Source organism: Papio anubis, chromosome 8, assembly GCF_008728515.1.
Source record: "Papio anubis isolate 15944 chromosome 8, Panubis1.0, whole genome shotgun sequence".
Lineage (NCBI taxonomy): Eukaryota > Metazoa > Chordata > Mammalia > Primates > Cercopithecidae > Papio > Papio anubis.
The window spans coordinates 64,217,155-64,242,627 of record NC_044983.1 but is presented as its reverse complement, the minus strand read 5'-3'; the positions used below and the strand labels follow the sequence as shown (position 1 = coordinate 64,242,627).

Below are 25,473 nucleotides of genomic sequence, written 5' to 3'. Positions count from 1 at the left end.
AATTGCAGGTTTTGGAATCTGACTCCTGAGTACCAACTATGTAATCTGGGTAAATTTTGTTTACCAAGAATCTGTGTCCTTTTCTGTGGTGAAAATAATATTTCCTGACCCATTGTATTTTTGTGATTGTTAAATAATATACAGAAATCATTTAGCACAGTACATTGTATATTGTAAATGTACATAAATGTTAGTTATTCTATATGCATTATATGCAAAAGCATCTAGAAAGCACATCACTAAAACATCAACAGTAATTATTTCAAGGTAATATTTATTTATCCATTTTGACTTCTGTATTTCCATGCTTTCTATATTAAATATCTTTTCATAATCAAAATTAATATTATTTAAAAGGAAATTTGAATCCCAGATGATTTGACATTAAAAGACCCTGAAATTAGCCTATATTGAATTACAAATGCCAATAGTTTTATCAGAAAATCATCATTTTTTGCTCATATGTCTAAAATTTTTTGCTTATTAGGAAGGTATTAAACCATGAAAGCATGTTAATACTATGCATATTTTAATATTGAAGTGGCAGAAAGAACTAAGAATGTTAAGATATTGAAACAATTTTAAGATCAGTAATGACCATATATGGCTTTTCTCACTTGGTTTTCTTTGTTTATGGAAAAATTACTTAAACTGTTGCTTACTAGAGAAAGCAACAATACAACTTGGAAAATAAATAATAAGTTTTTAAATATGTATATTATGATGGTATTACTCTTTATGATTACAGAGTATATTTTAAACAAAATGACATTTCTAAAGGAACAATCAGGTTTGTTACTTGGCAGAAAAAGAAATAATGAGCAATAATCTAAACCTTGAGAAAATAATGTAAACCTTATTGTAAAAGAAATATTGCTTTTGTGATTTTGGTGGGTTTTAAAAAATACATATGTTCCTGGATAAGCAGAGACTGATTATAAAAATAAATAAATAAAATGTATGGCTTTTTTTTTTTTTTTTTTTTTTTTTTGAGACAGAGTCTCGCTCTGTCACCCAGGCTGGAGTGCCGGGGTGTGATCTCGGCTCACTGCAAGCCCCATCTCCCAGGTTCATGCCATTCTCCTGCCTCAGCCTCTTGAGTAGCTGGGACTACAGGCGCCCGCCACCACTCCTCGCTAATTTTTTTGCATTTTTAGTAGAGACAGGGTTTCACCGTGTTAGCCAGAATGGTCTCCAACTCCTGACCTCGTGATCCACCTGCCTCGGCCTCCCAAAGTGCTGGGATTACAGGCACGAGCCACCGTGCCTGGCCAATAAAATGTATGTTTTTAAGACTTTCTATCTCTCAGTTGAAAGCTTTATGTTAGAAAATAACTCCACTCACATTTTCAATTTTCCTTATCAAAATAGAGTTGCATGGAACTTGTTTGGCACTTTTGTGTTTAGACTCTATATATGAATAAAGATGTTTCCTATCTTAAACTACTTTCTATAAAAGATGCCCTTAACTCAGCCACCAAGATGTAGAACTCAGATGGTATCAAAATATTACCAATGCTAACCGTGAAAGTTTCAGATCATAAATGCCAAAAAGTCCATAAAGAAAAGATAAGCAAATCAGATTTAACCTGGGAGAAAAAAAGAAAAGGAAAAGTTTTGTCCCTTTTCCCTGACATGTCTTGATATATTTCTTATACTATTAGATGTGGATTCTCTGTATTGTGAGAAGATAAGAGAATGCATTGTAATACAAAGGTAGTGTATAGCCTGTATAAGCTTTGGAAAATGTTTACTTCTTTGAGGCAGGCTTGGAATTCTGCATATTCCATTCCCATTATAAGTTGGAATTCATTGGGGCCAATAAAGTTGTATGTTTCTACAAGCCCAATACCATCTTTTCCGTGCTACAGGAAAACCCCAGAGTGTCTATGACTATAAATCAGGGAGACAAGTAACCTTGTATTAGGTTGGTGCAAAAGTAATTGCTGTTAAAAGTAGTGGCAAAACTGCAATTTCTTTTGCACCAACCTAATAAAAACAAATGCATATACATATAATAGAAAATCAGATATATGATTTTACCTTTTGATACTTTTTAAATAAAAAGTTTGAATATTTCAAGTTGTTTAAAATAATTGGTTCAAACTATATGAAAAATTTGAACATGATAATGTTCTTTTATAATGAGTGTACTGACTTTAAATAGGCGAATAGGCCAAGATTCATTCTAACACATTAGGGAAAATTCAAGTTCTATGCCATGATCTTTTCAGAAAGTTGTCTGTGATCTTTAAAAGAAAGGAAGAAATTAGTAGTAAGACTTAACTATCGAGAAGATGGTACTTGTTGAAATAATTTCTAACTATGTGGAGCATTTCTAACTGAAATATTTAGGATAAGACTAAGCATTTAAACCCCTAAGACCAAACTTCTATGGTCTTACTTCATAACATGCACGAGACTTATATGCTAAAGACAGGAGAGCAGTTGGTATTAAAATGACATGAATCATAGTAACAAGTCTTTTCTCTAGCTCTAATTCTTTTTTTTTTTTTCTTTCTGAGACAAAGTCTCACACTATTGCCCTGGTTGGAGTGCAGCGGTGCCATCATAGCTTACTGCAGCCTCAACCTCCTGGGCTCAAGTGATCCTCTCCCCTCAGTCTCCCAAGTAGCTGGGACTACAGACATACACCACCACACCTAACTAATTTTTTTTTTTTTTTTTTTTTTAAGTAAATATGAAGTCTCTCTATGCTGCCCAGGCTTGTCTTGAACTCCTGAACTCAAGCAATCATCCCACCTAATGCCTACTGAAGTTTTACGATTACAGGTGTGAGCCACCATGCCTGGAACTAGCTCTAATTCTTTATCAGATACACTGAGTACTTTCCATGCATGATTTTACTCCACCTTCACAAAACCCTAAGATATGAGTATTGTTATTACTTCCATTTTTCTGATAATGGACTGATACTTGAAGGAAGAAAGTTACTTTCCTTAAATCATATAATTAGGGTCAGTGGCGAAGCTTCAAACAAAGGTCACACTATTATTACTTCTAATACTGTACTATTTTCTCTTCCATATAACTAATTTCCTGTAATAAATTTAAACTTTGTTTTACCGTATTAATAATACTCTATTTTAAATTCTTTCTTTTTTTTCTTTTTTCTTTTTTGAGACGCAGTCTTGCTCTGTCTCCCAGGCTGGAGTGCAGTGGCACAAGTTTGGCTCACTGCAACCTCTGCCTACTGGGTTCAAGCAATTCTCCTGCTTCAGCCTCCCGAGTAGCTGGGATTACAAGCATGCACCACCATGCTCGGCTAATTTTTTTTGTATTTATAGTAGAGACAGGGTTTCACCATATTGGCCAGGCTCGTCTCAAACTCTGACCTTGTGATCTGCCCACCTTGGCCTCCCAAAGTGCTGGGATTACAGGCGTGAGCCACTGTGCCTGGCCTCTATTTTAAATTCTTTAAATACAGAGTCCTCCCAAAATGTCAGTAATTAAAAAGTAATTATGAGAGCATATGAGAGCACTTAAGAAGTGAAAAAGAGCTAGTTCAACAAATCCTCTTTTGGCAATTCTTGAAAAAGTTTTAAAGAAATTAAAACTGTATATGAGTTTTTTTCTGTCATCAAATGCCAGAGATAAAAAAAAATACATAAAATTGTATATGAAATTTTAAGTTTATACTAGATATAAGAAATTCATCATTTATTAAAATAAGACATTCAACTTTTTGCAGAAATAAACCAAAAAATTGAAAAATAAAATAAAATCACTAGATTTTATCCCAATTAGAACACATTTGTTTTTTCATTTTGTTCTTTAGTGCTCCTCTATTTAATAGTTTCAGAGCAATTTAAAAAAATAATATTGTTATGGTTATTTTCTCTCTGAAATTGTTGAACATAAGACATTTTTAAAAGAAAAATCATAAGATTTTCATTTCAAAAATAATTCACACATAAGACTAGTTTAACATTTGGGATTTTGAAAACGTGTTTATAATATTCTTTTTAAAAATACTTGAATAAAACCTCATAAAAGCTTCCATTTTTCAGATGTTGGAAATAATTCACAAGTTTTGTGCCCACTCTTCTGTTAACATGTATTTAGTGCTAAACTTCAATAACAATTACTATTATTTTTTAGACAGAGTGTCACTCTGTCGCCCAGGGTGGAGTGCAGTGGCATAATCTCGGCTCACTGTAACCTCTGCCTCCCAGGTTCAAGTGATTCTCCTGCCTCAGTGTCCTGAGTAGCTGGGATTACCAGCATGTGCCACCATGCCCGGCTAATTTTTTGTATTTTTAGTAGAGATGTGGTTTTGCCATGTTGGCCAAGCTGGTCTTGAACTCCTGACCTCAGGTGATCCACTGGCCTCGGCGTCCCAAAGTGCTGGGATTACAGGCGTGAGCCACTGTACCCAGTCAACTACAATAATTTTAAGGTTTCTATTTAGAGATATTTTAATAAGTTGTTGGAAATATTGCAATATATGAAAATTTAAATGGATCCCTATAGTTATACATTCGATTTTTAATAAGTTCAGCAAGAGTCTTAATGCTTCTTTAATATCTGTTGGTTTTGATGTTAAAATGCAATTAATTGCTGAATTAATTACGTTTCTTTGCACATTTTCAACTAAGAAAAAACTACAGTAAAATTATGATTTTGCATTGCTTTCAAATGACTTTTAAATAGAGAACAAAATTTAAATTCAGTCAAGTTAGATGAAAATTATTACTATGGCTAAACAAACGATCTTGAAATATAGCATCACCATTTTATAAAGCATTTGAAGTGGACAAGTTTGTTTCAAAAGCAACAATACCCTAATAATATGTAACACTACTTTTCAATTTAGTTGAGGTTTGTTTACACAGTGAATTAATGTGAAACTATCAAATTGTGCTGCTTCAAACATTTTCATGTTTATAAATATAATTCAAGAAGTTTTTAAGCTTGCAGATTTTCAACTTTTATAATTTTATTTACATAAAGCATGTAAACATATAGTACTAATTTCTAACTTCTCTATATCTCCTTGCCTCTCCACCTTATTCCTACCCTATGCCCAACTTTTGCTACTAGAGATACATGTGTAGGCAGAAAACATTTTTCTTTTCCTGCTAGGAATTACACACTTACACAGAAGAAAATGAAAGACAGTAGAATAATTTTCTATACATCTTAACCTAATCATCTATCCTTGCTTTAATACCCATGTTAAAAATGAAAAATGTAGTGCTTTGTATTGATATAGCCAACATTTTGGCTTGCAAATACATATATAGCTTTACCTCTTATCCTTCCAAGTATTTAATTTTATTGTGTTGTGGGAAACATAAATTTTTGCTGTTTGTAGGCAATTTCCCAAAACTAAAGAAAGCTTTCTTTTTTCCTTTGTCTATAGCATACAAAATGTATCTGGGTTCGAGGATATAAATTTATCTGGAAGAAAAGCTTCGTATAGAAATTCTAGTGTCTTTTGTCAAATATTCCTGTTAGTCATGACAAAAAGAAAAAAAATAAATGCACGTTAGAGAAATACCTCATTTTTTTTTAATCCTCTCAACATCCCTGTGGAGTAGCAAGGTCATATGTAGTCACTAGTACTTTACAATTAATTACTTTTACCTGAGGTGACAATATTAGCAACAGCTAGCATAAGGGCTAGACCTGGGTCTTTAGAGTATAAGCTGGTGCTTTGGCCATACACCACTAACACCACCACATATGCATATCATTCTGTGTCTCATGCCTTTGCAAGGTACTCAGTGAAAAGCTGTAACATAAACATGAAAAAATATATTATTCTATATTATTGGTATGTGTCAAAAAACGTGTAACTTATTCAAAGTGATAAATAGGTTTTAAACAACTCTTTTCACAAATATATTGGAAACGGCTGTGTCTTAAAGAACTTTTCCAATAGGTGTATAATTGAGATAAGAGGCATTTGTCAATAATTTGTTAATGAGTTTAGATTTCACTTTCAAACTACTGACATTTATTCTACTATGTTGATTTATTTTTACCATTGGAAATTTTCTACAGAAAAGTAAAGCAATATTTCTTACTAAACACCATAAAAGTAAATCACATAGGATGATGTATATATTTTGGTGCCATGCAGGTTTATATTTATTTAAAGGATAATCTCTATCATTTGCAAATGTTTTAATATTTTGCTGAAAAGAAACAAAAGTGAAGAATGAATAGTATGAAAAACAAAACAATTCTAAATACAAAACAAGTAAATCTAGAAGGTAATAAAAGGGACTGAGTCACATTTAGCAAAAACAAAGAAAGAATCCTAAATAAAGCTTTTTAACACGATAATATGATGAAAACAAATCATAAAGAAACCATTTTCTCAAGTCTGTGCTAGAATTATTTCATAACTTATGTGATTTTTCCTACTCTAAGCAGTTCATTTTTGAAGTGCTCCTATAAAATATATCAGGAAGGAGGACATAAGAAAGTGATACAAACTGCATTAGCCAAAGCAAGATTTCATCTCTTACAAAGAAAAAAAAAAAAAAAAAAAAGGAGAGAAAGAAAAGAAAAAGAAAGTCCTTAGATTTCTTATGAATAATCTTTTTTATGAAGAAACTTCATTTTAAAGTAATAAATTTTCTGTTATCCTGTTTACTTCCAATGACCAATATTCAAAAGATCAAAAGAAACAAAAAGATAAAAAGAGTTTCTATGTATAGTCCTTTGTGTTTTAGATTATTTTACATACTTTATAGGTACATGCATAGGTAGGTAGATTTTTCTTTAAACATTTAGTGCTCCCTCTCTCTCCTTTTTAAAGAAATTTTACATCACCAAATGACAGCATTCATTTCTCATTAGGCAAAAGGCATGTTTTTATTTTGCCAACGTGGGTGCATTCCTCTTTAAGAAGCCACCAATTTAAAAAACAGAACAGAGAGTGAGTATTTACTTTATAAAGATTGATCAGAATGTAAGAAAAAAAGTGTCAAATGATCACCTTAATGTGTTAACTCCTTCTAGTAAACTGTTTTTATTTTACAAAATTTGGTAACATGTTAAGGTAATAGAAACTCAATGACTATATTCAGCAAAGAATCCCGGTATAATTATACTTGTTCTTGATTATTCATTTTAAAACAGATAAAATGTACTTGCAATCACCTTGTTGCAATGCAATTTTACTTTTGATTTTGGATTTTATATAATTACAGGCTAAGACCAAAAAGTATAAACCATAATTAATATTGTTTTCCTTTTTAGCATCTTTGGAAGTTGATTTTTAGATACTTGCCTCAACATCAATTCTGAGAAAGTTTAATAAATTTTTAATAAACTTTTACAAATTGTATGGGATAGTAATACCCCATATTAGAATTATAAGAAAAGTAGTTGTATCTTTCAAATAATATTGATGATATTTTTAAATGAATATCAATCATAAAGAGAATAATCAAAAACATGACTGAAACTCGCCTTTCAACAAGAGTAAGATGAAAATGCATCTAATGTAAGAAAAGATGGGCACATGTTTCCAAGGTGAAATATCTTTTAAACTAATGAAGTTACTCAAATGTTCTCTGACAATTAATGTAGTAAAATATACAGGAATTTTTATAGATCTTTTCTTTTTCTTCTTCTTTTTTTTTTTTTTTTTTAAGATAGGGTCTCCCTCTGTCACCCAGGCTGGACTACAGTGGCACAACCACAGCTCACTACAAACTCGACCTTCCAGACTCAGTCCAATAGCTGGGACGACAGGTGCATGCCACCACACTCAACTAATATTAGTAATTTTTGTAGAGATGAGCTTCCGTCATGTTTCCCAGGCTGCTCTCAAATTCCTAGGCTCAAGCAATCCACCCAACTCAGCCTTCCAAAGTGTTGGTATTACAGGCTTAAGCCACTATGCCCAGCAATAAATCTCTCATTCTACCATTGTAACTTGTCATTCCATTTTTGAAAACTGTTTATTTTATTAATTTTTAAAAATATGTGAAGATTCTCTATAACATTTTATTCATAGTGGTCATTAATTGCCAGAACAATTACTAAAATATTTGTACTAAAATATTTGAAAATATCTTATATTTGAGCATGAAATGACTTGGCAGACATTTTATTCAATGTCTTCTATAATTACAGCACCAATTTCCGAGGTGCTTAAAATGATTGTATCTTAAACATTCACAAGTTTGTATGTTTTATTATCTGAAAAGTATTAATTCCATATTAAGCTACTTTTGTAATGTGAATTTATAAGGAGCATTTAAAGTAATCATACAGAAAATATTTAATCTACTTAAAAATTACAGGTGTTGTACTATAATATTTTCATATGCCTAAAACATTTAGAAAAGACATCCACAAATATATAAACAACTGTGAATAATTAAATATTAATCAGTATATATTAACAATGATAGTTTCCTTAATAAACAAAACAAGAGTCAATAGTTATTACTAACTTCTACTAGTTCAACTAAAAGGATTATTTCCCTTCAAATCAACCAATTTTATTGAGGAATAGTCCTTTTTTATATTAATGTCAACTAATAATTATACCTTTCACTTATTTATCACTTCACAAGGTTTACAGAGTGCTTTCCATGCATAATAAATATTTTTCAGACAGTTATATCTTGGTATAGATAACAAAGACAAGTTAAACATTTAAAAACACATAAGCTATAGCAAACTCATCTACAAAATGTTGCAGATGCAAAAAGATTTTAAATATCAGATGTCTCTATTGCATCTTACAATGATTCTACATAAACTCTATAAAATTTAATTTCACTTAAATTTCCAAGAACTTAGCGTATTTTTCTCAAATAGACACAATCACATGTGTTTCACTGGAATCGGTTTCAAAAACAGGAAATTGAATATGGTATTATTTTAGGGGAAAGCCCAGTGGACTTGTAACATTCCAAGCTATCACGGGATAATCTCATGACCTAGAGACCAACATTATTATACTGCTTGCCACCTGGGCTGAGATATGTGGAATTACATGGAGAAAGTCCAAACCTTCAACTATCTCTTATTATTAAACTTGCTGAGACCACAGGCTAAAATGTCTAAATAAAGAATTAATGAGGACTAGTTATTAATTGCTCATCATTAGACAGTCTCCAAGACTCAATCCTTGGTCTTCAGCTTGGGAGACTAGAACCTTCAGTCAGGGCAGCTGAGATCTAGGGAGTACCAGCATGGAGTGAACACCTGCATCTCCTGAAAGAAACCCTGGATCTCACTTGCCCCTTCCCTGCTACTGTCCAAAGCAGAGGAACCATTTACAGGCGTAGTTATGGAGCACAATCACAAAGCAGCCCACACCTACGTGAGCAAACCTACAAAGACCACACCCCGCCTGCTGAATTTACATCTATTTGCTTTTCAGGACTAGCCAGAGGAATCGGCTTCTCTAGGAAACATTCCTGGATCACCATCCCTTACCTCTGCTTTAGCTGTTACCCCTATATACAACCGTGTGCTTCATCCAGTTAGCGCAGGTAGTGACGTAGTTACGTTTGTATCTTGAACATTACAATGTAAAATTCCTTCAAACACAGATGATAATGATTTTACTTTTATGTTCCCAGGCCCACGCCAAGTGCTAGCATATAGTAAGTGCTCAGTAAATGTTTGTTGAATGACGCTACCACTGCCACATAGGGCACGTTTGCCATGTTAATGATTTGGAGGTGAGGAAAAGACCCAATTGGAAGAGACCAACAGCACGTAATGAAAACGCCATGATACAGTCTCCTTAATGCCAGCATGAATGCAGTTTTTACAGCATCAGAAAATATCTTTCAAACCTGTCACCATGGACTAAATAAAATCTTTGTAGGCCTATGCGGGAAGACAATATATCATTTTTTATAATGATAACACTTAAAACCAAGGAATCTCATGTTTTAACAAAAACTTCAGAAAATGGCCTATAGTTTTCTGAGATTCCATATTCTATATGTAAAATGTGTTTAAGGCTTTCAAATAATTATATTATTTATTCTCTTTCTAAATAAAACACAATAGTATATTGTTTTGGAGTATTTAAAAATTATACTCTTTATTTTTAACAGAATAATTGATACCACTGACTTAAAAACTCACTGTTTTATATGTGGATCACTCTGAAATAACATTTCATTTTCTTCCTTCAGAAAAATGATGTTCCAAAGAGAAGTTCAGTTTAAAAATATATATGAAGAGATTTCTGATGATGCAAAAACATACACATACCACATTAAAAATATAAAAAGATATCTTACATATACAAGATTAATAAGGTTTTCATGAAAGTAACAGACCTGAAGAAACTTTGAAATCTCTGCAAACGTTCCTGTCATTTATGGAAAACATAAAACACTAATTTACTATCTGTCCCTTTTAACTTTATTCTATTTTTCTAAAGCATCCTCAAAATAACAGGGGGACATTTTGGGGTGAGAGCTGAAATATGTACTTTGGGTATATTTTATAGACAATAGATGTAAACAAGGCAATTATTATCAGAGATTAAAGCAGACAGACTTGAATTTTGATCACAGGTGCACACAGAATAAAGCTTCATTACGTAGTCAGAAGGCAAAGTGCAGCACACACAAAGCACAAAATACAGTCTAATAAATATTCACATGCTTAGGGTGTTTCAATTTAGTTCTTACATGCAACTTTATGAGAGTCTAATGTAAATAAAATGTGTACTAAATGGTTTCTTTTCCCTAAGACAAGGCTATTCAAAACTTCTAAAATCTCTTAATCACTACATATTTTTTACAATGCCAGAGAAGAAAATGAGAAATTATTAATTTTTAAAATTACCCAGCAATTCCATTGCATCATCTTCATTATCAATATCTTCTTCTGTTACAGATGGGGTAGGGCTGTGGATGGACTCAAAAGAATCTTGAGAGAGCATTGCGGCCAGGAGTTTCTTATGTTGCTGTTGCTGCTGTTTTAACCCTTTGTTCTTAGGCTCCATCTTTAAGCTGAAGAAATATTTAAATGTTAATTAGCTGTGATAAGTAAAGAAAATCTACAAACAAATTTCCTTTTGGTTATTTTATTACATACATATGTGGACATGTTACTAAAGTTTTCTCCAAGGATAATGGAAATATCATCTTTCTTGGACACCCATGTGTCTCGCAAAGGAATTCCCAAGCGAGTATGGGGAAACTGAAATTTGGCTCACTTAAGAGGGCAGGTGCTAATTTACTCCTACCTACTGTTGCCATGTGGAAATTAAAGTCTACTCGATGAGTCTTCTGATTTTTAAAGAAGAGCTAGAAAGTCCAGATTATGAGTCCCTGATTTACAAAGCAAATGCATGTTAAGGAAAACACTTTCAATGAAATAAATACTTTAAACTATTATATTAAGATGTTTTAAAATACTCAACTTTAAATTCTTTTGCATATGTGTATATAGTTGTCTCAACACCATTTGTTAAAAAGACTATTCTCTCCCTCATTGAATTGTCTTGCTTTTATTTACAGCGCTTTTGAGTCTATTTCTTTGTATAGTTTTATTAGTGACTGCTCTTCCTGTTACAATGTGTATGTGTATTGTACCACATTCAGTAGACTGTTGTATTAGTGTCAACATTTACCACTTGGGGTGAAGTATAGATACCTTACTTCCATTTTGGACCCTTTAGTTTCCCTACTTTTAAATATTATTGAGTATCAGATGGTGTTATAATTTTTGTTTCAATAGTTAAATATCATTTCCAAAACTCGTGAGGATAGTCCATTGTATATAGCAGTATTTCTGCTGTTTCTGTTTGCCTTTCTTCCTTCCTGATGTTTTGAGGTAGATACTTTCTTGCCACCGAGGTAGATTCACTGTTGCCACTCAGCTCTCCTAGCACCTTTAGTGGGGAAAGGGAGGCTCAAGTCTGGCAGGGAAGGAAAGCATGTCCCCTAACCGTTTATTGTCAGCGAGAATCGTCAATTCCCCTGGCCTATGTCTTTGGCTTCTCCTGGTGGTGTTGGGGTGGCTACTGTTCAATCAGGGGAAGAAATAACCTGCATAGGCCACCTTCTCTTGTTACTTTGGGAGCAAGGAAATGCCCCTAATTCTGTTGAGCGGGGAATTGCAAGGAGCCCTGCTGCTAAGCTGTTCCTCTAGCCCTCAGGTTCCTAACCATTCCACCTTCCTCTTGACCCTTGTCACAGTTCTCTTTTGGTGCCTCTTGTTTATTTCAGGGTTTATATGGGTATGTAGTGAGGGGCAGCAGAAAGTAATTAGTCTGCGCCATCTTGTCCAAACAGAAGTGACACAACTTGTTAATTAGAAAGGGAAACTGATATCTTTACACTGGAAAAATCTGGTGGACATCACCTGGACCAAGAGATCAAACTTAGCATCACCAATAATACTGGACAATTTGACATTATGTACTTCCTGATATGATATAATAAGAAAGTACATCCCATCAACTATGTAGAATTTTTTTTTCCAAAAATGTCTAATCTGAATTTAATCAGAGAACAATCAGACAAATGCAGATTTGAGGAATTTTTTCAAGATAACTGGCCCATAGTCTTGAAGAATGTAAATGTCAGAAAAAGGAAACAAAAGGCAGAGGACTGTTGTAGATTATAGAAGACTAAAAAGACTTGACAACTGGATTCCACACATGATCCTTTATTAGGTGCCAGATAAAAAAGAAATAAACAAGTATACAAAAATCCATAAAGGACTTTACTGGAAAAATTGAAGAAATCTGAAAATGGACTTTATATCAGATAACTTTATGGTGGGATTGGTTTGATATGATGATTATATTATGGGTACATAAGAAAATAGCTTTATTCCTAAGAAATACATGCTGAAGAATAACGATTAACATTTTATAATTTATTTTTAGATGGTCCAGCAAAAAATAGAATATGATATATGATAGATATATAGATAATAGGTCATAGACAAAATAAAGATGGTAAAATGTTGATCGGTGAATATAGGTGGAGGGTATGTGGATCTTGGTATTACTACTTGTAAATGTTCTGTGGTTTGAAACTTTTAAAAATAAAAAGGTGAGGGAAAAATTAAGAACAAATACATGAAAGCAACACATGTTAGCAATATTTATTTTAATTTTATCTTCCTTCCCAACTTAGGTTCCCAACAGAAATGGGATTGTTGCTAAGAGGTTGTAAAAATGCATCCCTTTTTAAGTAATTTTTTAATTTGACTAACCCTTGATATCATTCCAAATAATTAAAGAAAATTATGTTTACTCTTTAATAGTGGAGATAAAACATAAATATTCACTTGAAAATGGAAGGAAGTTTATTTAGCTCCAGTCTCTTGCCATGACATCTGTCCTCTGCATCATTGCATTATGTGTCTTCTAAACTGAGAACAATGTAACAATGTTAAAGTCTTCCTTGACCAACTTTATTCATTGAGAAGTAAACAAAACCAATGAAAACAAAATTTTAATTTGGATTTCTTAGCTGATAGATCTAACATGTTAAGTAACACCTAAATTATTTTATCTTAAATTCATTTAAAATACAATATTCATGTATTATTTTAGCCCCATTTGCTTTTGATTACTAGAAGGGATATAGATATTGTTTTGAATGACAATTGAACATAGTCCATTTACAAGATGAATAATTTGGGGCAAGTTAATTTTCCTTTCTTTTCCTCAGTTTCGTTATCCATAATGCAGATTACTGTAGTACTTCCAATGTATTTAATAATACAGTGGTTGGACTATTAAAAAGGGTTAATAAATGCACAACAGTCCCTGGCAAATAGCTCTATTTATGTCTGTTTAATAAATCAATTAAATTTTCCTTCATAACTTTAAATTTTATATTGTAAACTTAACAAAAGTTAATAGAATATTATACTTTATATATATTTTATGTTTTCATGTAAAAAGACAGTTATGGCTTTAAGGCAATTTTCTCCCTTAGGAGTTAAATAATAATTCACAAAGTGTAACAGTCTGAAGCAGATGTTATATGTACATTCTGACAACTGCTTCTGCTTGCTATGTACCTAAATATATATATATAGGATGGTTAGATATTAAATATTTTGTGCAAAATTAATATACGCTGTATCTTGAAATGTTATTTTATATGAATAAGCATAAATCGAATGTCTATTTATAAAACATAATATAATGATTTCTAAAAGGCCAACATATCACCAAAACATGCCTACTTACAGAAAAAGAGTATATCTATCCAAATATAAACTTAGAATTTTATTCCAGGTCCATAACTGTTTTTCTAGAATCCTTGGGGCTGGACGTGTTCTGTTGCATAAACTCTATATTATATAATACCTTCCAGAGGGTCTGTGGCCTCACCCTCTTACGAAATACATCAGTATTTCTCCATTATTATGTATCAGCATTCCCACTGAGTGGGATAAATAATCTGCAGGGTTCAGATCAGGTTTCGCTATAATGAATTATGAAAACAACTTTGGTTTTCAAAGCATTTTGAATTTCACTATTACAGATAAGGATTGTGAGGAAAATATTTGAATAAATAACTGAGAGACAAAATCTCAAACACTGCTGTTAGTTCAAGTAAGATGGGGGCTGAGACTTGAAGTTGGAATTTCAGAAGGCAGAGGTCATTTGAATGACACTGGGTAACTTGGACAAGAGGTCATCCTGTGACATGGACAAGGTTGCTTTCAATAGGTGGTGGGAATAACATTCTATCTGGAAAAGATTGCAAAATGAGGGGTCAGTGCACACAAGGAAACTACTGTGAGGAGTTTCTCTGTAAAGTGAATGAAAGACAGAGAACAATAATAGCTGGGGCCAGGGAGGCGTCATTTTTCCGAGAGATGTTCCATCATACCTTCATGCTGAGGGGAATGATCTAGGAGAAAGGAATGGTGCAGGGAATGAAGAGAAGTGATGAACTTACATGGGTGAGTTAGAGTAAGGATCTAGCGCGGAGTGGAGGAGGTTGCCCTAGGTGGAGCATGAGTGACTCACCCATTGCCATAGGGAAGAGCAGAAAACCTGAGCACAGATGAGCCAGGTGCACAGAGAGTCTGCTGGAGAAGCTTATGGAGGTTTTCTTTATGACTGCAGCTATTTTCTCTTTGAAACAGGAAACAGAGTCATTAGTTAAGAATAAGGATGGGGGGAAACGTGTTGGAGATTGGGGGACAGCAGGAAAAACGTGAAGTCATCATTGAGGAGAGTGAATATGCGAATGGCAGAGGCAGGTGCAGCTGCATCGCCAGGTAGCATTAGTGTGCCCCTGGAGTTTGGTGGTCGTGAATTCAGTGACACTGGCCAGTGTGGCCATGTGTCCTTCTCTAGCCTAGGTTGGTTCAGCCACAGAATAGGGAAACAATTAATTTAAACATGGTAGAGTTTTTCCAGGAGAGTAAAACAGGAAAAGAGGAGCAGAAGAGTTGAGGGCATATCCAAGGGACCAATTACCATGATGGGGCACAGATAAACCTGACTAAGGAGAAAAATTAAGAACAAGGTGGGTGAGAAACAATAAAACATTGGCAGTCTCAGTGTTTTGGGGGTCCCAATTAAAGCTGAGTGTTAGAGGCAATGAACCAGAAAGATGAGAGGTGCTAGTCAGAAAGTGAGGTGCCTGATACTGATACCATGGATTTGCAGATAATGAGAATGAGAAGGTCTACGATATGACAGAGAGAGTGATGGGGGAGGTAGGGTGGAATTCAAGATACGTGGCAAAGAGTAGGCAAAGGAAGTAAGAGGCCAGATTTGGGGAAGGATTACCGATGATATTGACGCTGACTTCATCAACGTAGCAAAGCTACTGGGGAGAGTTACAGGAGCTGGATGTTTGAATATTCAGAGAAAGGGGAATGACTGACAGTTAGCAAATTATTGCTAGAAGATGATGTGGGAAATTAACACACTGGGAAATTCAGAACAAGATGCAGAACTGGGGATTGTTTTAGGGAGGAGACAGCAAGATCTGGAAGCAGCAGAGGATAAAGGATGACACCACCCTCTTCTCCAGTCCCACAGCCTGTGGATCCTACAACCATTAAGAAAAAACAGCAGCCTACTGCAGGGACGCAGGAGTGTTCATGCAGACAGTGTCGAGTGAGATCAGAACAAGAGGGGTTTTTCTAAGAGCACTTAGGGTTCTGAGGCCCCTCTTTCCCAGATTTGAACCTAAAGCTTAATAACAGGATTCTTAGAACAGCTTTCTGAAGAGAGACTGTAGAGCAAAGGATTTAAATGCACAGAATTTGAAGCAAGGCAGCCAAGCTCAGTGACCTAATGGCTATCAGTTTTGGCATGGGGATGTAGCCACTCTGGGACTTAGTTTTCTCATTTCTGAATAATAGTATTTTCATAAGGATGAAATGGGTTAAGATATGCAAAGCACATAGAGCAGTCTCTAAGTGGTAATTAATATCATTATGTGTTCAGAGAACACAAGGGGGAGCATCCTGGATATGTGAACACCTCCTCTTGAGCAGTAATATCTCACATCGAGAGAAAGGGAACAAAAAGAGGCCTGATGAGAAAGACTAGCAGTTAATATTTCAATTTGGTGTTCATATACTCAAGGAATCCATTTGCTTTGGTTTAAAAGAGGGATTTCTAAACAGGATCAAATGGAAAGGAACAGTTTAAAGAGGTCACCCCACAGACCCTCCCCCATGGGCCTGCCTGAGCAGGTGGAGCCTCCTGAGCCTTCATTCTGACCACTGGCCCTCCTCCTCCTGACCCCTGTCTCCCTCATGGCCCTGAGCTTGCTCCATTTAGTTTCACACTTTCCTTCTGAGCATAGGTTGGTAAACATTAGTTTGATTGGATTCCATGCATTCTTTTTGGTGAAAAATTGGATGATTTCTTGGACTACCTCCTAAGCTTGTTGAGTTCACCCTCACAGTCTTGTAGGCTGAACCTGTGCCCTTTTTTTAACTCCAGTCATTAATTAAAGGGAGCTCTTCATGCTAAACCCTTGGAAGTTGAAGAGATCATGAAAAGTTTCGCACTCAATTGTTGCATATAGATTTTTATGCACAAGAGCTTTTTAAGCAGATTTAAATATGATGTTTTTAGAATCAGTTCAGCAGACACTTAAGTGCTTGTCATATACCTAGCATTGTGTGAACTGAGCAGAAATAAAACTTTTTAAAAATCATTCTCCTCCACTTTTAAGCAATTCCTTTGAGTCTAGGATATTTTGTCATGTCGGTCTTATCCAGTATCTAGCACATTACCTGGTATTAACAAAAGCAAATGAATACTAAATAAATAAAAAGAAAAATTTGAACCTGTCGAAATGACATCATCAATGATCTGAAATTAAATGTATGCTCTTTTGGTTTTAAAAAGAAAGTTGCCTTGGCGAGGCATGGTGGCTCATGCCTGTAATCCCAGCACTTTGGGAGGCTGAGATGGGTGGATTGCTTGAACCCCGGAATACAAGACTTGCCTGGGCAGCATAGTGAAACCCAATCTCTACAAAAAATTTAAAAGAAATTAGCCAGGCATGGTGGGGAGCACCTGTAGTCCCAGCTACTCAGGAGGCTAAAGTGGGAGGCTCACTTGAACTGGGAGGTGGAGGTTGCAGTGAGCCAAGATAACACCACTACACTCCAGCCTGGGTGACAGAATGAGACTCTGTCTCAAAAAAAAAAAAAAAAAAAGATAGAAATTTCTCTCTTCCTGCTGCCATCTTCCCATGCTGCCACAATGGTTCACATGAATGTCCTGGCTGATATTCTCAGGAGCATCCACAATGCTAAAAAGAGAGACAAATACCAGGTTCTTATCAAGTCATGCTCCAAGTCATCGTCCAGTTTCTCACTGTGATGACGAAGCATGGTTCCACAGGCGAATCTGAAATCATTGATGATCACAGAGTTGGAAAGATTGTTGTGAACCTTGCAGGCAGACTAAACAAGTGTGGAGTGATCAGCCCCAGGTTTCATGTGCAACTCAAAGATCTAAAAAAATGGCAGCATAATCTGCTCCCATCTGACCAGTTTGGTTTCATTGTACTGACAACCTCAGCTGGCATTGTGGACCACAAAGAAGCAAGATGAAAACACACAGGAGGGAAAATCCTGGGATTCTTTTTCTAGGGATGTAATGCATACTTACAAATAAAATGCATCAAGGGGAAACAAAAAAGAAATTTGTTTTGGATTGAACTTGTACGAAAAAAGAAATTAAGAAATTTATAAGTTATGAGGTATAATTTTTGTGTGTTTTAGATATTTTCAAGACTTCTGTTCTTTGGTTTCTTTGGCAGATTACGTATAAATCAATTAAAATTATTTATGCTTAAATTTGCATGTTAGATTATTTCTAAATTACTAAATTTGATTTATTTTCCATCATACCTATCACTAGTTGAATTTACGGCATATATTTGTATATTCGCTTGTTTACTGCTTGTCTCTTTCTGCCAATAGAAAAAATTCTAAGAGGAAGGGGACCATTTCCAGGTTTTATTCACAGATATGTTAGAAGCAATTATGACTTTTAATGGAAAGAAAACTTCTTAATGGGCAGTGAATTTAGCTTTTATTTTAATATTTCATACACATTTCTAAATTATAAAATTTTCTCTTTATTTTATGACATATTTTCAATCTAATAACCATGTTCACTTAAGAAATAAAGCCAATTCACTAGATCTACAGTATTTATGGATATTATTTTGTTTTAATAAGGTGGTTCAGCTGTAGAGGAACTTCATTAGGCTTCAAGGCCTGATGAGCCTATTTATAAATTCACATTACAATTTAACAAGTAATTTTAGAAAATCCATTACTCAGCTACTGCAAAGTTTAAGATGGCTTAAAATAAGATTATATAGGCTTATTAAACTCTATTTTTGTTTACATTTATATTATAAATGTGGGACTATTTTTAATAACTCTAAATGTGCAATGAATGTATATGTTTTCCCACTAAATAGCTAGGCAAGCCATAGGAATTGATACCAATTGGTAGGATTTGACAATCACAGAAAACCTTCAATCATTTCCCAACACATTCACCTCTCTCTTTGGTGAATTCCTCTCACTTTTCTTGCTCAAATGCTTTAATTTCTTTCTTAAGCACTCAATTCTGAAGTGCTTTGAGAATCTAAGAAAGATGTGGCAGGACTCCATGTTAGTATCTCTTGTCTTATTCTACTAGTTTCCCTTTATCACCCTCACAATTTCTTTTCTAACTATCACTTAATGCTTCAGGTGTCATTTGTATCAAGCTATTTGTAATGTACGTCTTGACCTCTTCATACAACGTCATGTTTGGGGGACCTACGGGAAGAAGTTCACATACAATACATCATTAAAAAAGGGGGGTAAGCTTCTACCCATAAAGCTCTCAAGGTTTATTATGCCATTTATTTAATTCCTTCTAATCTAATGGTGAAATTCTAGCCTATCATGTGTCTATTATTCTGCAGGAAAAGGAAAGCTGGCTATGTAACAAAGATGGAGCATTGCAGTAGCCATTTGAGTAAGACTTAATACACAATAGAGAAAAATTGAGATAGGAAAGGCTGCAAGAAATAAAAATAAGACTATAAACAGTTCTTCTTGTCAATAAGCTTTATTTAGCAGATGCCTAGCGTCAGCCAGTGCCTTTGTCACTCATGTAACAGATGTTAAACGACAACAAAAATGTGCCAGCCCCAGTGGAGAGGGTGGGGTGAAAAATGGATGGAGTCATGCTTGAAAATTAAGTTTTCTCTTTCAGGAGTCTAGGATATGATTTTGTCAGTTCGTCATTAAAGTATAGTACAGGTTCATTTCTATTTAAGTGTAAAAGCTAATACTATAGTTACAGACTCTGGAGTCATTAAAAAATTTTCTCCAACCCTTTCTGCTTGATCCAAATCAAATCTAACGCTGTGTGAGTTGCTGGTATAAATTCAAAAATCCTGTTTTGTATTAGAAGATGGAGAAAATATAGTTTCTAGCCCATAGTTTACTGCTGTTCTTGAAATTTAATTCAGATATGCATGTATTCTTTCTATTCTAATGGGGGCACCTGAGCAGAATTTCACCAGCTCTTTTCTGTCATAGTGTAATACCTCAATTTATAATTTAAAGACAGAAAAATAAAGAAAAAAATTAAGACAAACATTTAAGAGACATGTTCATGGACTGAGTTTTCTAGGTAAGGGAGTCCACTAGGATTAGAGAAAAAGTTCTCCCTTATTGAGTATTCAAGCAGGAATAAGAGCTCACTGAAGCTAGGAAGAAAATAGAAGCACTAACACTTGCGATAAATAGTTCTGATTATTATTATGACTAAATGAAAGTAAAATGAAAGTGGACATTTCTCAATTTTACATTTAAGAACTAAAGATTTACCAATGAATAAAGATAAAGGTCTAGTAGGTTTTATAAGCCTGGTATTAAAAAAATTACTCTCATTGACAGATGAAATTGATCTGGCATTTCACAAAGAAGGTAAATGGATCTTTATAAATGGTTTTCTTCTCCTCTTACAAGACACTTCAACTATTTAAATAATTTAAAAGTTATTTCTCATGGAAATAGAATCAATTTTCTATAGGCCTGAAGCACATTAATGAGTATTCTGAATTTCCTTCCCTCCAGCCAAGTGATAAGTCACCACAAAGAACCCCTGAAAGCTATTACATTGTAGAAAATACAATTTTCTCCTTGACAAAGAATAGTTATTGGTTGCTGCTAAATTTAACACAGAAAATACCAAGTTACTGTGGCTATGCTATGCATAGGAAAAACTCTTCTGTGATGGGCAGCTGGTAACACTCACAGAAAGCTTAAGCTCCTGTCCCATTTCCATTCATGAGTATTTGTTTTCGCAGTCTTGTCTAAGCCATGCCTCCTATGACATTTTTCATCCCAGATACTTTGCAGAAGTTTTCATTTTTGTTTTGAGTTTTACTCATTGCAACTGGTATTACAAAAAAAAAATTACTCTGAATATAGTTTTCCCAATAAATAAGATCTGGACAATTCAACATTAATTCACTATTACCAGCACATGGGCACTTAAGGTAAATTTCCTGCCACCATTTTAAGCATCAGGGGTCTGAGCGAAATGAAAGTATAGACTTTCACATTTACAAATAATGGTAGTTTCAAAAATTATACAAAGAAAATATTAATAAATATATTCAATCATAGTTATCAACTCTAAAATCGTTCTAACTAAGGTTTCTCTCTCTTTATGGTCAATATTAACTTTGCCTCCTACGGTCTATTATACATTTAATACTTTTATTATCCCTGATGATTAACAATATCTTTCTGGTACATCAGAAGTCCCCCCTCTCCAATTCTTAACAGCCAGCCACTCTCTGTTCAATATTATAGTAGGTCTTGACTGGCAGCATATCCTTGAAATTATTTCTCTATTTGGTTTCAGTAGCAAAGACATGGTGATCTAGATTTGAAGAAAAAAAATCAACACCAAAACCCCAAAGCAGGTCTGAAACCCTCATTTTAAGAGACAGCAATTGATGTTTGTATCCTATGTATAGACTAACATAATTTTCATAAAAAATTACTAAAAGGGATTTCATAAAAACCACTTGGGTTTATTTTCCCTTTACCTTTTAATGACTAGTAATATAGAATCTCAGCAGACAGCTAGCTCATCTCACCTTCCTGCAGGGCTAGAGCCACTATCTTCACTTTCCCATTGGTCATTTTTGCTTCTTGGAATTGGAGGCTGTAGCATTTCAGCGGCGAGGGGATCAGCATCATTTTCTTCTCTACCAATCCATTCTCCAATCACACGGGGCCTCAGAATAGAAGAATTAAATGCCACTGTTTCCTGAAGAGAAGAAAAGAATATGCTGTCTTAGATGACTTTTTTCTTATTAACAGGACAACAGGGAAATAAAGTTGCCTAGAGATTTGACTATCAAATGCTTTTTGTCTTTCTGAATTGAAAGAAAACTTCAGTTTCCTCCAACTCTACTAGATAGTTTGTTCTATGTGATTTATGCTAATTCTTGAGGTCACTGTGATAAAGGACCCAGGAGTGAAATCTTTGCTTTGAATTTGGAAGGCTGCATGTGTGCTCTCAGGAAAGAGGTGTGGGATGAGCATTCAAGGCAGAAGGAAGAGTGTGTTGTAAACAGGGCGGCCCACATAGGGAGAGAGCTTGGTGTCACTGCTGGGAAATAGTAAATAATGGCCCAGGTGGAAACTGGGTTGGGGTCAGGGGACACGGACAAGAAGAGATAGGGCTCGAAGGGCGTATTGCTTCCAATTGCAAAGCATTTTAGACATTTCGGGATCCAGTAGAAATTCGAAACAGGGCAATATCAATGGCAGATATATTATACTAATTCAACAAATGTTAGTAATCTGTTTTCATAGACTAGGATACGATACAGCTATTAAAATGCTACTGTAGCAGAATACAGAATACATGTAATTGCTAGCGATTTTTTGTTTTGTGAAAAAAGGACAAGTTAAAAAGCAACACTCATAGTATAATCTAGCTTTTGTTTAAAAAATTCATATGAGTGTATATCCGTTTCTCGTTCACTAATTCATTCATTTCTTCATTCTCTAACATTTATTAAGACTTGCTACAGGCAAAGAACTGCTTGCTTGCTGAGGAAAACAATGGTGAATAAGATCACAATGTAATAGTGCCTTTATCTGAATGAAGGAACTACAGGTGATTTTAGTTTCTTCTTTTTGCATTGCAACATCATTTCTATATTCTACAGTAAATATGAGAAAATACATTTTTAATGCCTCTTCAGCTGAAAAATATAGGCCTTGCTTAAATATGTTTAGTGATAAATTTTACTATTACAATAGTCTTGAACAGTTCTTTAAAAATTCAGACGGTGGGCCAGGCGTGGTGGCTCACGCCTGTAATCCCAGCACTTTGGGAGGCCGAGGCAGGCAGATCATGAAGTCAGGAGATGGAGACCATCCTGGCTAACACGGTGAAACCTCATCTCTACTAAAAATAAAAAATAAAAAAAAAATGAGCCGGGCGTGGTGGCAGGTGCCTGTAGTCCCAGCTACTCAGGAGGATGAGGCAGGAGAATGACGTGAACCTGGGAGGCGGAGCTTGTAGTGAGGCAAGATCACGCCCCTGCACTCCAGCCTGGGCAACAGAGCAAGACTCTGTCTTAAAAATAAAAATAAAATAAAAAAATAAAAAAACATTACAAATTCAGATGGTGTTCTGAGTCTTCAGACTTCACAACATATTCTACATTTCAGTACAGAATATAATGCAATATAATCTAATAATAATACAATAGAATATATAATCAACATACAAATATAATACCAAAAGCAACACATGAAATACGATTTAGGACATATTTGATAAGCATTTCTCCAAGTAATAGCAAGTGACAGAAAAGAACTAGATATCTTAATTTTAATCCAACCTACATGAAAATATAGCAGATACATTTTAGAACCAGTGTTTGTAAAACTTAGCAGGTAATCTGAACTCTTTCTATACTTACATTCCCCACATCAGAAAATTAAAGCACTACAATGGATTTCAGCTGTAAAATAATGCAATCAAATGAATGTTTTCAAAAAATCAGAAGGGCATGTGCATTTGCCATAATTTAATATTATTTGAAGTACAGAAATTAAAATTAACAATACTGTTCAATTTTAAATGTATATTTACTTTTAAAAGCAGTGATTGTGAAGACATGTTTTTGAATTTAAAAATCTACAAACAGATTTACAACTTCAGAATACTTTTCCATCTGTGAGACTTTACAATGTTACTTATTTCTTGAATTTCATTTTCTCCAATTATAAAATGGGGATGATAAGAATTATAAAGCCTATTGTATCAAATGAATTAGTAAATAACATAGTTAAACCATAAAATTCTTCCCCCTCTACCCCCTGGTGAAAGACCATTTTTTAAAATTTGTTTTGCTTTAATTTTCAAACCCTCAGGACCAATATTTTCATAAAAAATGATGAAAACCAATAATCATAAACAACAATCTTTACAAAACAAAGTCATATAAAACATAAGCCAAGGGTTTTAAATTTGTTTTCATTCAACAAATATCGTATTGCTACAAAATTCACTAAATACTCACTCTCAATTTCTATACTTCTTTTATTGGAGAATAGCAAAAGTAATTTAACAGGCTCTGCGTTGTGGGCTTTTAAAATAGAATTGCTGTGTGTCACTGTGTATTGAATGTTGTGTGTGGATGTATTCTCAGTGAGCTGAGGTCTCTGAGAAAAAAACTATTATATATACACACATATTTGTGTATTTGTGATTTAATTTTCATAACTTTTCAAAAGTAATACAGGTGTGTTCTGCATCTCCTGACTGACCAGAAAGTACAGTTGCATGATGTAAGTGCCCAAGTTTATGTTTACGTTTAAAATTAAGTCAGCAATGGGCACTATTACTTTAAATGTCAAGGTCTCATACAAAAAGACCAAAGAAAGCTAAAGAATCCGATACTTCAAACAATCACTTATATTAAATGGGAAAGCTAAGCCTTAGATCTGCATCTTTTAATTCTTACTTTAATATGCTTGATCATAGTTTTACAATAAATGCATACCAGAAATGACTCACACAATATTTTTCATTTTGAAGCACATTTTATCATCGTACAAGGTATGAGAAAAGAATAAAACCAGACCCTTGATTGCCACTGTTCTTTAAATCACAATTTATGTAACATATTCCTCTGTATCTACCACTTTTTTTTGCATACTTACAATTTTTTTTTTTTTTTTTTTTGAGATGGAGTCTTGCTCTGTCGCCGGCTGGAGTGCAGTGGCGCGATCTCGGCTCACTGCAACCTCTGCCTCCCAGATTCAAGTGATTCCCTTGCCTCGGCCTCCCAAATAGCTGGGACTACAGGTGTGCACCACCATGCCCAGCTATTTTTTGTATTTTTAGTAGAGATGGGCTTTCACCATGTTGGCCAGGATGGTCTCGATCTCTTGACCTTATGATCCACCCACTTTGGCCTCCCAAAGTGCTGGGATTACTTTCGTGAACCACCACGCCCGGCCACAAATTTTAATGCTAAATCAAAAGTCAACAACAGAATGTTCATTAAATCTACCTTGGACTTTGAGTTTGGAGAGTTGGCATCTTTTTCTGGCTTGATATACTAGAGGCTGTCTGCTACTTAAGGCCTTAAAGGGAGGGTCAGGGGAAGCACACTGAATGTATTTAGTCTATGATCCATATTCTAAAGGTTTTTCATTGCTATTCTGTTTATTTTGAGGGAAAAGATACAAACATGGAAAGTACAAAATAAGATTATATATAAATGTATATATATATAAATGGCCCCACATGTGTGTTTTGTAATTAAATATACTAGTTCAGAGAAGAGGAAGCTGAAGCTCAACATGGACCGGATTCAGCAGTGGTAGTCTCACCGAGGGACATGACCAAACTTCAATATAAATTGTGCTTTCTTCCTTTTTTAAATTTTGGATTCAGGAGGTGTACATGTAGGGTTGTTTCATGGGTATATT

General features: G+C 34.4%; 1 protein-coding gene across 2 annotated transcripts in view; it reads right to left on the bottom strand.

The window, feature by feature from the left end:
- C8H8orf34 (chromosome 8 C8orf34 homolog) overlaps positions 1–25,473 on the bottom strand; it is a 477,522-nt gene that overhangs the window by 273,616 nt on the left and 178,433 nt on the right. For both annotated transcript variants that reach the window (XM_009213159.4, XM_003902840.5), the window contains 2 exons: positions 21,609–21,781; positions 10,810–10,976 (listed from right to left, as the gene is read on the bottom strand). In XM_009213159.4, the coding sequence (XP_009211423.2) occupies positions 10,810–10,976; positions 21,609–21,781 (340 nt within the window). The remainder of the gene's footprint in view (positions 1–10,809; positions 10,977–21,608; positions 21,782–25,473) is intronic.